Source organism: Gopherus flavomarginatus, chromosome 1, assembly GCF_025201925.1.
Source record: "Gopherus flavomarginatus isolate rGopFla2 chromosome 1, rGopFla2.mat.asm, whole genome shotgun sequence".
Taxonomy (NCBI): Eukaryota; Metazoa; Chordata; order Testudines; family Testudinidae; genus Gopherus; species Gopherus flavomarginatus.
In genome coordinates, this window is record NC_066617.1 from 98,912,192 (window position 1) to 98,929,622 (window position 17,431).

The 17,431-nt window shown below is 48.7% G+C and overlaps 1 protein-coding gene across 3 annotated transcripts in view; it reads right to left on the reverse strand.

The window, feature by feature from the left end:
- Nucleotides 1-3,343: 3,343 nt before the first annotated feature.
- SYNGR1 (synaptogyrin 1) overlaps nt 3,344-17,431 on the reverse strand; it is a 28,171-nt gene continuing 14,083 nt past the window's right edge. The window contains exons 2-5 of one of the 3 annotated variants that reach the window (XR_007768474.1): nt 14,067-14,304; nt 11,350-11,495; nt 7,851-8,151; nt 3,344-7,032 (exon numbers count right to left, since the gene is read on the reverse strand). Coding sequence is in view for 2 of the 3 variants with exons in the window: in XM_050917649.1 (XP_050773606.1) it covers nt 7,933-8,151; nt 11,350-11,495; nt 14,067-14,304 (603 nt within the window). In the remaining variant the exon portion in view is untranslated. Of the gene's footprint in view, nt 8,152-9,482; nt 10,889-11,349; nt 11,496-14,066; nt 14,305-17,431 lie in introns of those variants that run through there. The other 2 variants (XM_050917649.1, XM_050917659.1) reach the window with 2 other exon arrangements.

Consider the following 17,431-nt stretch of genomic DNA (forward strand, 5'->3'; position numbering starts at 1 on the left):
TCTTGCTTTGAAGACGTCAAGGGATGGAGAATCCACCCCTGCCTTTGGGAGTTTGTTAATCACCCTCATTGTTAAAAATGTTTGCCTTATTTCTAATTTGAATGTATCTGGCTTCAGCTTTCAGATATCAGTTCTTGTTATACCGTTATCTGCTAGATTAAAGTATTTAGTCCCTGTGAAGATACTTATACAGGGGATTCTATTCTTGGCTCCGGCAGAGTCACACTGTATGACCTTGAGTAAGTCACTTAACAGCTGTGTACATCATTTTCCCCATCTGCAAATTGTGACTAGTAAGAATTACCTCACCAGGGTGTTTGCGTAACACTTGAAGTGCCTCAGCTGGAGAGTGCTACAGATGTATAAAGTAGTGCATCATGACTAATTATTTAGCTAGACTGACAGCTTTACACATCGTGGAACGCTGCGCCACACAGCTTTTGCTGATTTTGATTAACTCTATTTCCCCTTTCCTACGTTTCCCCTCATTCTCTCTTCTTAACAGCAGAAATCACTGTGCTGTATGTCATAGCTAGAACCTACCCGAGAAAATAGGACATTGGTCATTTAAGCTCCTCTGAGCCTCAGTTGATAAATAAAATGATCCAGTGAATCAAGCTAATAGTGGCATGAAAACAATCTTTCTCTCCCCGTGTCATACTGCAATCCTTGTATCAGTTATGGCACTGTTATTTGTATTTTCTCCATTGTTTCGCATGCAGTTGTTTCGGGTGAAGACTGGCATTATTGCCTCTCTAGTTCTACAGGTGTTTTCTCCATAACAAGGGAAGTGCAGTGACTCTGTTGGGCCAATGGGTGGGAGATGGTTTCTGCAGATAGACACACTCCTGAGGAGTGCAGTGATGGCAAGATAAACAGTCACAACGCTTATGTTGTGTGTGATGAGTCATGAGGCTGGATTCAGATATATAATAGAGAGAAAAGGTGGGTGAGGTAATATCTATTATTGGACCAGCTTCTGTTCATGAAAGAGACACGCTTTTGATCTTACACAGAGTTCTTCTTCAGATCCTGTGTTAACTTGAAAGCTTGTCGCTGTCACATACACAAGTTGGACCAATATAAAATATTACTTTACCCACATTGTCTCTGTAATATCCTGGGACTGACATGGCTACAGCAACACTGCAAACAATCATCTAATAGTTCCAGCCTTGCCAACCTGTAGTCACAAGCAACATTTTTTTTGGTGGGGGGGGGGGAGAAGGGGCAGCATTCTTCTTTGCTTGCAGATCATGAAGGCTGAGGTTGGAGGAGAAAGCTATAGTTTTCTGGGAAGGCTGCAGGCTGAGTGGTGGAAGAGAAATGCTGGTCCAGCATAGCTGGGCCTGCTGCACTCATGCTACTCCTGGTCTTAATGCTGCAGAGCCATTCAGAACCTGCCCATTGAAGCAGCAGGACCAGAAGGTATAATGGAGACTCTCCCATCATGTCTCCCTTTACCCACATCTTCAGCCTTCTTTCTGCAGGCCCAGCTGCCACACCTTTGTCACCCCCTCCTGGCACTGACCAGCTACTGTAATAGTGGCTGCAGCACCACGTGTCTAGTCTATGAAGTGAGTAATGAAGATGCTGCTGGGTAGTGCACTGGCACTAGAGTCAGCAGGCAGCAGCTGGGCCTACAGGCATCCCCCTTTCCATGTAGGCTGGAAAACAAGGGAAAGAGAGAAGGAGAAGGAAGAGACAGAAGTGTGAGAAAGAACTGGAGAGAGAAAAGCTGACAGCTGCCTTTCCTGAACATGCCCCAGGGGTTTGAAAAGGCAAAAAGAAATAGCTTCCCCCAGGAGAAAGGTGGCAGGGGGCACAGACCTACCTCCACTCCATGTCTGTGTGTGCCCAAGAGAGACCAAACAGCAACAAAGGTGATGATCCCACTAGTGTTCAGCCAATCTGGATTTTTTGAGTGGGTAGGTTTCGGTGTTGCCAGCCACTGTGATTTTATTGAGAGGCTCATGATATTTATTTATATTTATTTCACAGTCTCACGATAGCTTAAAGCCCCAGCTCCTGGAGTCCTTGTGATCTCATGAAAATTTCAGCTTTCATTTTAAAATACAAGGCAGTTTCTAGCCTTCATGGCCACAGCGCAAAGCTTAAAAATGTGGCCCCTAAAGGTTAAAAAAACAGAAGGAAATGAAAGATGCCAAAATGTCTAATTATCTGAAATCTCATGATTTTTAAGACAAGCTCACGGGCTCAAGGGAGGTCAGGGACTAATTATTTTTGAATGCTTGGGGTCAGCAACACCACAGTGGCTCATGGGTTATTGGTTGACAATGAGTTTTTAATGGGCTACAAAGGACATTTCTGCAACCTACTAACATCTCGAAAGCTAGGAGAGTAGAAAGAAGCCTTACCCCAAATGTAGCCTCCCACTTCAATGGGTGCACTGTTCTAAACTCTTTTTGGACATGATTTTGAGTTGTAATCAAGGGGGGCACGGATGACCCACAGCAGCACCCTAAGTCTGGCCCAGCACTACAACCCTAATCCAGGCCTCGTGTGGAGGGGAGGTGCTGGGGAGGGGAACTGGAGAGCAAGCCCACCCCACACTCAAGCTACAGTGATGGCTCCTGTCCCTGGGGCTAGGTCCAGCTCCCCGGTCTGGTTGTTGCAATCTGGTGCATGGGGTCACATCACTACTCAGGTTTGGCCCAGCCACCCCTCTGTCATGACAAAGGGGCATCTGGGTCAAATTTGAATGAGTGGCATTGCAACCTGGCTCATAGGTCACAGCGCCACTCAGGTTTGGCACCCTTGGTTTCAGTTCTGCAGGTGCAACTGAACCCAGCCTAAAGCCCCAAACAAAAATGGATCAGAAGATGGCTCTGCGTTTCCCGGCTACTCGACATTGCCCTAACTAGGAGGGTGTTGCCAGGGGAAGGAGGATGTCTCAGGGGCTTGGGAAATGGAGTCTTTCACCACCAGGAACCCTGTGTTGATTGACAAGTTGGAGAGGGGGATGGGTAGGATACATAGGACTCAGATACCATGATGATGGGCTCATTAGTGCAAGATAGAAAGATGTGAGGAAAGTGTCATCTAAGGCTAGGCAGGGGATGGTAATTTGAGTATTATGCTTCTCACATTGTGGCTATTGGAAATGAGATGGGCGTTTGTGGGAGGGTATCTATTGCTGAAGTCTACTGTAGCAAAGCTTGGTGGGTGTTTTTAATATTGAATGATATTTTTAAAATGTGTCCCCTGCTAGAAGCTAGAACAATAGATAAATAATCTAGAAATATATCAAAGCAATAAACTGTTCGGTAAAATAAGCCCCAAATGCCCAGGATATGAAAGGGAAGAAAACCTGACACCTTCATTATGGTTTGTTATTTTGAACATAATAACTTTATTGATAAGAGACACCAGTAGTTACCACCTTCACTTTGTTAACCACAAATATACAGGACGTAGTAAACACAGGTGCCAAGATGGCAAGGTTTATTGGAGTTGATTTTGGAAAAACATACTAGGTGGGGGAGGGAGTCGGGGGTCACTCAGTATTGGACAGACACCCAAGGAACCTGTGTGCAGCAGGCCATTCTTTAGTCATCATATATATGTATTGCTTTATATTATACATCTTTTTATTTATATATAATATATATATACTATACACAGGCAGTAACGCTGCAGGGGAGGGGCAGGGAAACCCAACTGGAGTTATCAATACCACAGAGGCAGTGAGATCATCTGGAGAAATGGTTTGTATGTTCTGCACAAGGCGACTGAGTTAACCTCTGGGCCTCATTGTCTCCTAGTCTCTCCAGAAGTTGGAGTTCAGATTTCTAAAAGGATCCACCCATCTGTCCTGCATTTCCAGGACCTCCCACATGCTTATAAGGGTACAGGGTGCTGGCAGTGTCAGGTGCAGAGACTTATTCCTAGGGAGCTCTCAGGAACAATGGGGGGGGGGTGGTAAATTAGTTGGGGAATAGCACGTGTGCATGGGAGGGGAGAAACTTTGTGCCTTTGTCAGGACACTGGAGCAATAACCCCCTCCGACACCCAGGGCTGGCTCCAGGGTTTTTGCCACCCCAAGTGGCAGAAAAAAAGTCATGATTGGTGGCAGCTCCACCGCACCACTTTCGTCTTCGGTGGCAATTCAGCAGCAGGTCCTTCCCTCCAAGAGGGACTCAGGGACCCGTCGCCAAATTGCCGCTGAACAGCCCGACGTGCCGCCCCTTCCCCTTGGCCGCCCCAAGCACCTGCTTGCTGGGCTGGTGTTGGCCCTGCCAATACCTCCTGTTGTGAAACAGCCTCTAACTCAGGGTCCCCACATGCTCTGTGTACACGTGGGTGGGCGGCCAGAATTGTTCCCTCACTTCCAGTAGGGAACCTGCAACCCTGTTAAACAGCCACCAACACCACAGAGGGAAATGTCCCCTAATCGTTCTACTAGTCAGACACCCTTGTCCTCCTCTCTCTGTCTCCCCCAGTCCCTCATTCATCAGGGCTGAAGATGTTACATTGAAAAGAGTTCGCTGCACCCACCAGGCAAAAGCAAAGCCAGGAACTGAGCCACTAGAGTGGGCGAACCCTCTAGGAACCACAGCAAGCTCCTGCTTGCCATGCAGGCATCTGCCAAGAGACAGAGAACAGGAGCAGAAGGACAGAGAGGTGGGAAATAACCTGAGACAGGAGCGGACTGGTTCTTCATCTGCCTGGGAGGTGCCTGCCCTGACAGGGGAGGTTATGAGCCTGGCCGAGTTCCAACGCAGAGCAGCTAGGGGGTTCCTCGGTGTTGTGAGGGTAGCAGGGTGTAAGGGGGAAAGGTCTCTTTACTGACCAGCTCTAGATGACTTTAGGGACGCTCTTGGCTGTGATGGGAGAGGGGACATTAAAATAGTCCCATGGTACAAACCACAGTACCCTCCCCCCCGCACACACACAGGCCAAAGGCGCTCTGTTGAAGTGGGGGATGGCTGCTGGGTCTCAGAGGTTCATTCCAAAAGACATGCTGGGGTTTTACCCTGAGACACCAGTTGCTTATAACTCTTCTACCTCCCCACACAACCCTCCCCCACCCGTCATCCTCTCTTTCACTCTGGGGGGGGCGGGGGAGACGACTTGGAGAAAGCTCTCTCTGACACAAATTACAAAGAACCCTCTTGATAAAGTCCCCCCTCTCCCCAAAGCTAAATATTAAACTACCCCAATGGAAGAGAAGCTTGGGAGATGGGAACCCTTCCCCATCAAATCTCCTATTTACAGTATTGCTTTTGCTCGGGACCATGGAGTGAGAGACTTGCCCAGCTCCTCTTTGTGCTTCAACTGTGACAGGGCCTATCATTTCCTTCCCCTCACCTCCACTAGCTGCTAGCCATGTGCCATGTACAGCCAATCACTGGGAGAAGTGCCAGTGGAGAGGCCTGTAGACAATATAAACACACAGGCACACAGATCATGCAACAGCTGGAGTCTCAGTTCTCTCCCATAACAGCTTTCAGTGCCCAAAGGTAGAAGTTCCACAGGCAGCTCTGAGAAACAGCCCTTTAAAGATAGACACTGCAGATAAAAACATCTGTATAATTGTGTACAAAGGAGGGGATTCCTCCTAGACAGTTCCTCCCCCCATTTTGGGACTGCGTCTCCCTATTTCTCCTACCCCCGCGTTTGGGGAGAGGTATGTGGCAGGGGAGGAAGCTTGTAACCTAGAGTAGTGGTTTTCAACCTTTTTTCATTTGCAGACCCCCTAAAAAAATTTCAAATGGAGGTGCAGACTTCTCTTGAAATCTTAGACATAGTCTGTGGACCCTCAGGGGTCTGCGGACAACAAGTTGGAAAACCACTGACCTAGATGTTTTGTCCTGCCCTCCTGGCAACCCAAGTTCAATTCCAAAGCCTGGCAGGAACTAGGAGTCCTAACAGTAAGTGCTCTGTACTGCCACCTAGCACCCCTGTGTACTATCATCCTGCCCTGGTTCTGCTCCTGATCCCTCCATCTTAGGGGCTGCGGGCTCTGCCCAGCTCAAGCGTTGTAGCCTAAGAGTTAATATTCTGCACACTCATGAGACACCTAGCTTTGGTTCCTGGCTTTATTTTCTTAGGGCTTGTCTACACAGGGAAATTGCCCAGAATAGTTATTGTGGAATAGCTCCCCCTGTGGACACTCTATTCTGGAATAAAAATCACTTGTAGTCCGGAATAACTAGTGTACTTCCAAAGCCGAGTAAGGACTCTGGGATTAAAAAAAACATATTTTATTCCAGAACTGAGTGTCCACACAGGGAGCTATCCTGGAATAGCTGTTTTTGTCGATTTCCCGGTGTAGACAAGACAGGAGCTAGGGGCTGAGGATGGAGCACTGACATCTCTGAAGAGCTGTAAGATACACAAAGACCATGTTTCAGTGGGAAGAGAGTGCAGCACAGCCCCTCCAGATTTTGCAAGGGCAGGGGGAGATGCTCCCCATTCAGCTCATTTAGCAGACCTGCTGTTTAAAGACCCCTCTTAGGTTCCCTGATCAGTCTCAGCCAGGATAATTTTGGGGCAAACTCAAGAGCCCAGCTGCTGGAGCCCTTCTCATTGGTTACACCCACTCTAAGAATGTCTAGACACCAGCTGGTAGAAAAGCAGCAGTATTTCTTTCCAGCAGGGCGAGAAGCTCCATTGGGAGTCCTGCCCTGTTTCTCTGGCCTCCAGGGAGCGTGGCACAGATGCCCAGGATGATCAGTCTAGGAGCACAGAGAGGGTGGAATCTCTCTAACTCCACCAGGGATGTGGATTCAACAAGACTATAAAAATGAAATTCACTCGTTTGTCCCTTTCGTCCTGCACCTTTATTCTGGGCAAAGGCCACAGGGCTCCCAGAGTTGGCTGACAAAGTTCCCCTTCAGCTGGTGTGAAGCTGGCTTTTCCCTAAATCAGCCCAGTGCCTTCCTCCTCATCCCGTGCTAAGCCAGTTTTGATCCCTAAGCAGAAGGAGCAGGGGACGAAGGGAGTTCTCAGGAGTTTCTCTCAAGACATCTTCCCCACCCTGAGGGTGCAGCTTGGTTCTGGTTCTCCCTAGTGGAACACAGTGTTAACCTCAGAAGGGTGCTTACATGGGGAAGGGGAAAACACCTCTAATGCAATTGCCTGGGGGAGGAGGGATTCTTACCACATAGCCCATCCAGTCCAGTCCTGATTATTCTCTTGGTTTAAAATCTACCAATGTCTTTGTAGTTTTGATGGTGCCTGCAAAACTCCTCCCCTCACCCCATTTTTTCTCAACCCCCCATCCCCCACCCTCAATACCACTCCTCCCTACACCCCTGAAGATAAACTACCAATAACTTCCCATACAGCCTTGTACTGCCGAGGAGGCAATACCCCATGAGGCAAAAGGGTTGTGATCTACCCCGCTGCTTGCACATCCACCCACCCCCCACCCTTGTACACCTGCATGCTTGCTCTGACCTCTCCCTCCCTCACACACTCCTCTGCCATCTCCAACTCCCCCACCCCACAGACACACAATCTGCTCCAACATTGTAGGTGCCACCTTCTCCCCCCGCCCGCCAGAGCCGCTTGAGCGGTTCCCCTGTTATCTCCACGTCTTAGGCCTTTGCTTCCTGTGCTGGTGCCCTTGTCACCCTCCCCTGCCCACCAAAAGACTGAGCTGGATTCTTGCCCAAAGCTGCTGCTCACTTCCACGTTGCCAGGGGAGCTTTTGCCGGGACAGGGACAGATTTGGGAATACACAGTTTGGATCTGGTGGACAATTCAGAGGGAGGGAGGAGCCATTAGGGATTTTTTTTTCTTTTAAAAAAATAAAATAAATAAAAACAAATGGCCCAGAAGGCTGCAGCATGGCCAAGGGCCATCTGTTCGCTGGGACACACCTGTCTGTTTTGTGCCGTGGCCTCCCGGTGGCAGAGGGAAGGGGGCGGAGGGGAGGGGCATGGGAAGAGACACCAGTGTAGCTCAGTAGTTCTGCGTTTGGTACCCCTGCGTCTCAGCGTCAAAAGCGTCTACTGGAGGGGGCTGCTGGTACGTCCCCACCGTGTCTGTGGCATCGTCCTCGTTGGTGTAGGGGGCGTAAGGCAGGCCAGAGTCCTGGCTTGGGTCCGTGTAGTCCTGGGAGAAGAGGGCCGAGTCGGCACCAATCCGGTAGCGCTGGTATGCCAGAAACGCCTGGCCCGCCTTTAAGGGAGGACAAGGGGAGACGGGAAGCAGAGAGAGAAAGAGGCAGGAGAAAGGGAAGGAAACACGCCGAGGGGGAGAGATAAACAAAAGCCGAGTTAGTAGTGGTTAAGGATTAGTGCACAAAGCATGACTGGAAATCACTGGTTAAACACACCCAAGTGCAAGAAGAATTAGTGTGTCCCACGGAGAGTGCGAGCCCAGGACAAGAGAGAAAACGTGAGTGTGCCATCCGCTACTTGCACTTGCTTTGCCCAGGCCCACAGCAGTCTCTGGGGTATGCTGGGTCCATCCTGCCCAGCGATGGGGTTCACATTGTGCAGGCATAGACGGCCTGCAGATACACATGTATAACGTCCCCTACCCAGCCAGGTGATCTGCTTCACGTCCACCTCAGTGTTCTCACATATTTCACCTTAGACCCCACTGGGGCTCCAGACTGACCCGCCAGAGGGAGGGGATGGACATGAGGCAGCGGCTGTTCCCATTAACCCTTTCACTGCCAGTCATCCACTAAGCAACCCGCTACGCTGCCAAGAAAAAAAATCACAGACCTTGCTGGGGAGGGGAGGGGAGGAGAGGAGAGGAGAGGAGAGGGGAAGCAGATGCCTTCCCCCGGGAGAGTGGTTAGAATAGATCCAGCCTTGTTCCTGGTCCCTGCCTCTGACATTGCTTTTGGAACGCTCTTTGGTGTGACAAGGTAGTTGGGGCTGGGGCTTAGGGAGGGTCAGGGACCAGAGGGCTGCCTTCCCCCTGCGTCCCAGACATGTTTGAATGGTCCAGCCACCCAGGGTCCATACCAGCGTAGTGAGTGAAAGGGGCAGAGGAGTGAGAGGAAATGGAGATGGGAAGTAGGGATTGTGGTGAGGGGAGCCCTGCCTGGCTAAAATATTAAGACCGAGCAGATTCCAACAGAAAGGGATAGAGGTGTTATTCAGCGTTAGTCAGGTGTGGGGAAGTGGAGGAGGAGAGGTAGGTCACTTCCTTCCAACTCCCCAAAGGACAATTAACGTCCCATCCCAGTTCTAAGGCACATCGCTTTTCTCTCTCCCCACCACGTCAGCTGCACTGACATGGCAACGTGCATCTGTATTCTCAGCCTCTGCCTCCCACCCTGATCCTAGGAGTTGGAATCATCTGCACTCTGACCACCTCCTCCCCTATATGCACCCCTTCCTCGCTAAGGCCCAGGGAGAATGGCGCTAAGCACTCCCCAGGGGAATGGCCCTAGGGCAGCGGTGCGGGGGAGCTAGGGAAGAGAGTGTTGTATTCTTCCTGAAAGCTATGTGTCTGAATCTCCGGAAAGCCAGAAATGTCAGGAGGCCCTGTGAGGAGAGAGGGGGAGGGGATAGGGAGAAGAGTCAATGAGGGAGACGACCAAACAAAGTCACGCGACTGAAATAAAAACCCCAAGAGACACCATTAGACTCCCCTTCCTCCAGCCAAACAGGGAGAGCAGCTGGACCCACGCCTTCCTCCTCAGGCCTTTCATCTCATGGTCCTCTCTTCCTGTGGCTGAGGAACTCTGGTCTGTGCGGAGAGCCCGCAGTGCCACTCATTGGGTACGTCTGCACTGGAGCTGGAGGCATCATTTCCAGCTCCAGTGGATGTACACGCGCTAGCTTTGATTGAGCTTGCATGCTAAAAACAGCCATGTAGCCATCGTGCTGCTGGCAGTGGGATGGACTAGCTCTCTGAGTATGATCCTGCCCTGGATCCTAGGTACTTACTCAGGTGGCTAGCCCACCCTGCCATGGCAACACTTCTATTTTTAACACCTAGCTTGATCAAAACTAGCATGGGTATGTCTCCCTGAGCTGGAAACTACACCTCCCACTCCAGTGCGGACACACCCAGACAGAGTTTGGGAGGACGTGGCAGGTGTTGCTCTCCTTTGCCGCATCTCTCAGGGGGGTGAAGATGTTGCCTTGACAGCTCTTCCAGCCCCTGATTTCCCACCCCATCTGTACTAGAACTACAGAGAAACATCTAGTGAGAAGAGCAGATTGAGCGGGATGGCAGCTATGCCATCTATGCATGATCTTATCATCTGCGTACCATACAGTTTCATTCCTAGGAGTGTGCTGGCTGCTATTTTGTGCGGCAGGGGTGACACGTTATCTCGCAAAAGACAGACACAGACACACTGTGCTCTCTTGTGCAGACTTTACTTATGTTCTTTCTTGTTTTGTTCCATCTCCTAATTTCAAATAAAAGACTGAAAGTACAAGGAGGTTGTTGGGTTTTTTCCATACACAAATAGGTTACATTGAAATGGAGCCCCAAAATCTGGACAAGTAGAGAAATTCTATGGTGTGGGTTGGGAGATAAAAAGGGAAGGGAAAGAAAGCTCTGGGAAGGGTCCAAACAAATTCTACCATTTTCTTCCTACCAAATGAATAAATGAAACAGGGATGCCAGCATGGGGGCAAACCAGATACAGAGAGGGGGAAGTTTCAGAGGGGTAGCCATGTTAGTCTGGATCTGTAAAAGCAGCAAAGAGTCCTGTGGCACCTTATAGGCTAACAGACGTATTGGAGCATGAGACGAAGTGGATATTCGCCCACGAAAGCTCATGCTCCAATACGTCTGTTAGTCTATAAGGTGCCACAGGAGTCTTTGCTGCTTTTAGAGAGGGGGAAGACCATATGCTGTGCTACAGGATGTTAACAGCCATGCCCTCCCCCAACACAGCTGCTGAAGCCCCTCGGGATGTCAGTAATGCTAGCAACACATCCTGGAAAGAGAAACAGACTCTTTGTATGGTACTTATACAGCCCCCCATTGCCACAGTATCTGAGCACCTCAGAGTCTCTGTTCTATTTACCCTCACAACACCTCAGTGAGGTAGGGCAGGGCTAGTATCTCCATTTTACAGATGGGGAGCTGAGGCACAGGGAGGTTAAGTGGCTTTCCCAAAGTTACACAGAAAGTCTGTGGCAAAACAGGGACTTGAACCCAGCTCTCCTGAGTCCTAGGCTAATGCCCTACCCATTGGACCATCCTCCATTTCTTCTACTGGGCCTCTCCCAGAAGCCACTTTAACTTCTGTTCCATTGGAAATGCAGAAGGTGTTAGCTCTAGCCAGGGGACCGTCCATCCACAGAGGGCTGGGCTAACCCTAAGTGGGGTGGGAACCTCTATGCAGGGGAGCCCTGATCCCAGGGCTCTAATCAGGGTCCCAGCTGCTTTACTCACCCAGGTGAAGATGGAGAAGAAAGAGAAGGTGATGGCTGCTCGGGCTGCATCTGCCCCCTCATTCAGCGGGTTGTTCTCATGCTTTGAAACTTGCCACTGGTTGGCCAGGAAGCAGAAGCCAACAAACCAGAGGAATGCCCAAAAGCCTGGGAAAGGACAGCATTAAAACAAAACGAGGGGGGGGGAGGTTAGGGGTAAACAGTAAATATATTAAGGTTCTTCAGCAATTTCTATCCTGAAAGACCCCCAAGTGTTTTACAGAGTAGGCCAAATTCTGATTGTGCAGTCCTATTAAACTCAGTGGAGCGGCATGGCTGCAGCTGAGGACAGAGCTGTCACGCTGGGGTGTGCAGCTGCAGAGAATACATTTAAGTATGGTGTGGTACCAAGGTTTTATCAGCATGAGCTTGCAGGGTTACATGATTCATGTGAGTGAGTTCTGCAGGGCCTGCTAAATGAGGAGAGATCACTCACTTCTGAAATGCAGCCCTTCTGAACCAGTTACGCTACACAATATGGTCCTGGAAGAACAAGTGAAGAGCAGTTTCTCCAGAACAAGCTGCGAAGGAATTGGAGGCAGCCAGACTGAAATTACACAGTGATTGGAATCTGGGCAGGACATCAGGACTAATGCCTTTACACTTATACAAAGTGCCATGGGATCTAGAATACAGCTACACGATGACAGACAGGCCCTCCGTTTTACATCTCTTCCAAAAGATGGGCCACACACTGGTGATAGACAGAATAACAGTGTTCCTGCTCGAGGGATTGGAGAATGAGAGGAGAGAGCAAGAGAGCAGCAGCATTTTGATGGAGGAAAACACCTGGATCACAGCTCCCTTGGGGAGGGATGATAAATGAGCAGGATCAGAGTTCTAAGGAGAGGGGAAAGGAGTGTGGATAATCCAGATCAGAGCATCAGGGTGTGGGAAAGGGGCTGGCCTGGAGTCCCTGGAGGGAACAGAAATTGATGCATTTACCCCCTTTCTAAGGTATGACCAGATAACATGGGAGAAACAGGCAGGATGTTTGTTCTGCTGTAGTGCACTTAGTTTCTCTAACACACTCCCTTCCGCTTCTCTTCTCTTCATCTCACTGTTTGTTATTTATATAGCACTATCACTGTTCCCTGGCTAGAAAATGCACAACGTTTGCTAAACAAGCAAAAAGACCCCTGAAGGGCTTGCACACTTAAAAGGCCAAAAGAGGTACGTACAGAAGAGTGAGTGAACAGACATTGGGCCTGATTCTCTTTGCACAACAGTTTTCCAGTGGGGTAACTCCATTGGTGTCAGTGGAGATACTCCTGACATGAGCTGATGGGAGTTCAGAATCAGGCCTGCAGAACAGGGGTGGACATCATGTTGGGAAGGCTCTGCAGAACAAGTGATTGTGTATTTTACTTTAAGGGCAAGAGGGAACAGTCTCAGTGCACATTCTTGGGAAGCTGTTCCGGGTGTCTTGGGGCTGCAAAAGAAGGGATGAAGTTGGGAGGGAATGAGCTGGACAAAGCGAATAGTGAGGGGTGAAATGTCAGTGTGAAGGAGAACGTGTGTGGGGATGTCGGCGGAGACAAGGACAGATGAATGAGAGAGTAGAGGACAGGAAAACTTTGAAAGAGAGATGAGGTAACTTGGTGCAGAAGATGATGCAAAGCAGGACAGAGATTCAGAGACATGGTGTGAAAGAAAACTTTCCTTGTGACACCCACCACTCACTGAAGCCTCCAGCTGAAGTACCAGACACACAGGTGCTGCTCTGCAGCTCCAACAAACTAGGGACCATGGGAAGCAGAATGTAAGTTAGAACAGCCCTGGGTGCTAGGAGCTGGACAGGGGCCTGAAATGCCTCAGAACATGCACAGTACAAAAGTGACTTGAATGGAATTTATAGTCAGACTATTTAAAATTCTGTGGGGGGAGGGTTTGGAGGGGCGGGGGGATGGGGTAGGTTCTTATTTGATTCAGACATTTGGCACTGGAAAGAAAAACCTCAGTTACAAGATGTGTCACCCTCTACTCCTTCAAATAAGGGCCTAGAAAGATCCTACCCCAGTTTTCCAGTGTTCCAAGGAGACCTCCAGCAAAAAACAGGGAAAATGAGACTTGATATTTCTAAAGGAAAAAAATAAGGGCAAAATGGGATTCTTTCAAGCTGTTTTTATGCACCATACAGAATTAAAATAAAGGGGCATAAACTAGCTGTTTCTTTCCTTTGCAGGTAATTTTTAAGGCTTGCCATTTTTAGTCACAGGAATGCAATTTGCACATATGCTCACGTCTCCCACATTGTGTGAGGAATGCTTGAGCTGCCTGTGGTGTCATTATCCCACCATCAAATCATAAGGCTGCAGCAGAGGCCAGAGAGAGGTCAGAGAGAGACAGGACAAAGATGAAGAGGATAAGAGGAGGGTGGGGAAAAAAAAGATGATGAGTTAAGAGGAAGGAGAGGATAGGGGATGAGGGGAGGAAGGAGAAGGAAAGAGACAGGGAGAGGAGAAGAGGAAAAAAAGGAGTCGGCGTAAGAAGGGGGAAGAAGGTTGGAGGACAAAGAGGAAAAGAGGACAAGGTGAGTGGGGACAAGGAAGGAGACCAGTCAAAGAGCTCCTGTTCCAGGGATGTCTGGCCAGCTGGCTTATGAAATAAGACAGGTTCTTTCCCTCAGCTCAGCTCCCTGAGGAAAAGGCTTCCATGCCAACCAGCCAGGAAGCTCACCAGAGACGCCGATGTCTGAGAGCACTGCCTTCTTGCGGTCCTTGACGCTGCTGATCTGTGGGAAATAGACGTCCAGAGCCAGGTAGAGAAGGCAGCTGAGGAAGGCGAGGACGCCCACGGTGATGCCATAGTTGCAGGCGTTATGGTTGCGGTTGAAGATACAGTGCTCCTCCACCTCAGTGGGGCTGTTCAGGTAACCTTCATTCACAATGGAGCCGAAGACAACAATGGAGAACACCTGAGGAGACGGAGGCAGGAGGAAGGTGAGGACCATGCCTGCCTCCAGAACACCAGATGACTAGTGCAGTGGAGAGAGGTCTCCCAAGACTAGCTGGCCCTCATAGTCCTTCTCTGTCTGAGCTGCGAGCCTGTCTTGGTAGCTTGTTTGGACTACAGCTGGAAAAAACTGAGTCACTTAGAACTATAACTGATTTGGTGGTGGTGGGGGGGGTTCTTAACAAAACAAAAAACCGAAAACCTTTTGTTGAGTCAAATACCATTTTGAACGTCAAAATGAAACAATACTTGGAAACAACCTGTCAATTCCAAACCAAATGGTTCATTTTGACATTTCCAAAATTTTTGTTTTCAGGTTTTTTTTGTTTAAAACTATTTGCTGAATTGGACATGAACTCAGATAGTTTTGGTGCCCCCCAAAATGCACTTTTCTGTGAATTTACTATTTGCTAAAAAAGTTTTTGACCAGCTCTAGTTTGGGCAATAGTTGAGGGGAAGTTTACCTGAAAAATGTTACTTTATTTTTAAGAATTGCCTCATAATAGGATATTCTAAACTTATATATTTTTTTTTATTATTATTATTTTTACAAATTTAAGCTACATTGAAATAGGTCAATCTCCATCTGAAATCAGAGTGCCCACACACAGCCTAGCGCCAGACTAAGGAAAAGGGTGAACTAGGACCGACTTCATTTCTTCAGTTTTAGTTCTTGGGCAGACAAGCTCTGAGGGTTGGTCTACACTGAAAAGTTATATTGGCATAGCTACATCTCTCACAGGTAGAAAAATTCACACCCCTGAGCAACGTAGTTACACCAACCTAAGTCCCCATGTAGACAGCACTAGGTTGATAGAAGAATTCTCTCATCAACCTAGCTACTGCCTCCCAGGGAGGATTTACTACAAATGGCAGTGTCTTCACTGAACCATTACAGCGGTGGAGTTGTAGCAATACAGCTGCACCACTGCAGCACTGTAAGTGCAGACAAGCCCTAAATCCTCACAATCCCTTACTCTATAGGCAGCCATTCACCCTCCCACTCCATCCTCCACCCACCAACTCTCTCCAGATGGCTTTCCCTTCTATTCATTGTTCCCTCCCCCCCGTTTATTCACTTATTTTATCTGTCCAACTTCTCCGGTTCTCTCTTCCCCATTCACCCTCCCATTCTCCACTACTCTGCATTCTCTACTTATCTGTTCTCCTAACAATCCTTCTATCCACACCTCCTTATCCTTTCTATCCATCTACTCTGTTCACTACATCCTTCCCTCTATCCACACATAACACTAGCCATCTGTCTACTAATATTCTTATTCTATCCATTCAGCCACTGACTGATACACTTTTTCCTTAGCTGTGGATTTTGCAGGCATTTTCAGGCTGGAGCACTGTGGCCCATGGAGAATCACATAGCCACGAAAGCTTATGCTCAAATAAATTTGTTAGTCTCTAAGGTGCCACAAGTACTCCTGTTCTTTTTGCGGATACAGACTAACACGGCTGCTATTCTGAAACATAGCACATGCAATACATTCACCTCTGGTACCCCCAAAAGCACAGCCCAGCCTGTTTCATGTGTATCAGATCACTAACCCAGCAGCATTCTGCTTGTGTGCTCCTTTCGTTTGTCCTCCCTTCTCTCCATCCACCCAGAAAAGGTAAGTAAATAGGTGACTGAATGGACTATCTAACCCAGTATGGCCATTCTTATGTAAGCTGATGATCACTTTCCTCTCACTTTTTACACACCAGTATAAAAAGAGTAACTTCAGCGGGTTTCCTGTGGTGTAAAGGATCGGGTCCTCTGTGCGTGTAGTGCAAGATGGGCATAAATCTGGTTTAGAGGAGTCAATTTACATCCACACAGAAGGTGAACCAAAACAGAGATTCTGCAGTCAGTAGTGACCCATATAGTGTGCAACTCACTAACTGATAAGTCAGAATTCAGGTGGCTTGTTTCTTGGTGCGGTAGCAACAGGTGTGTCCATGTGAACAGTGTCCCCATCAACCATTAGTGCAGGGAGTGGAGGAGGCACACAACTGTCCCACTGATGTGCCAGCTCACAGGCTGGAGTAGAATACACAGGGCTGCAAGAACACATGAAAGACCCAATTCTGCTCTCAGTTACAGCAGTCTATCCTCACTGGCTCTAGTTTTCAAGTGAAAACCTGACTCATTGAAAGCAGTTTTACTCCCACTTTATACGATAGCTGTGCTGTTTAAATGATAAGCATTCAGAAGGGGAAATCAGTGATTCCCTTTGCCTTCGCACGGGTCTATCCAGGGACAGAACTTGGTGGAATGAAAGCAGTGTACGAAGCAAATCACATAGGGAAATGTAGAGGGAAAGCACACACAGCTGGCACTTGGACAAAACAAGCTCACAACCACCCACAGACATAACAGTGCCTGTGGCACTGATGGATCCATTTTAGATTGGTAGCCAGGGGAAGCTGTCAACCTGATTGCCTGTTCCCATAAGGCCCAGCTATATTCAAATTAAACAGCTGAACTGTCCAGTCAGGGATCCTGTTCCTGACCTAGAAACTGACATGGACTTGTAACCAAGTGGGCAAACCCATTTGTAGGGTTTGAAAAGACCAACACCTACCAAAGCCCTAAGTTGGAGAGGGGCGATCCCTAGTAAGCTTTTAGCACGAGTGTAAGTCATTTTATTCTTTTTAGATGTTTCCTCTGTAAAGTGTTTGCCCTAAGAAGAAAAGCAGTTTGCTGTGTGAAGGCTGTTTGGTAACTGCTGTACCCTGTTCTAGCCCCTGGAGAGAGGTAACCCACAGGGGCTGGACGGGACCCTGTCAAACCTACTGAGGAGCAGAGGGGCTGTAAACTCCTGGTCTGGAGGGAGAGAGACAGGGCCTCTGACCCCGAGAGATGACATGGGAGCCAGAAAGCTTAAGAGGGCGCCCTTGAGGAAGACCAGGTGGTAGGTCACAGATGCAGTTAACCCTGAAACTGCAAGAGGCACCAGTAAAAACCTTAAGAGAGGGAGAGAGCTAGAATCATTCCCCACTCCCATGACTAAAACTGAGAGCAAAGAGATGTGACTATCAAGTTTCAGAGAGTGAGCAAAGATAGCCAGGGGCCCAACTAACAGGAATCATTC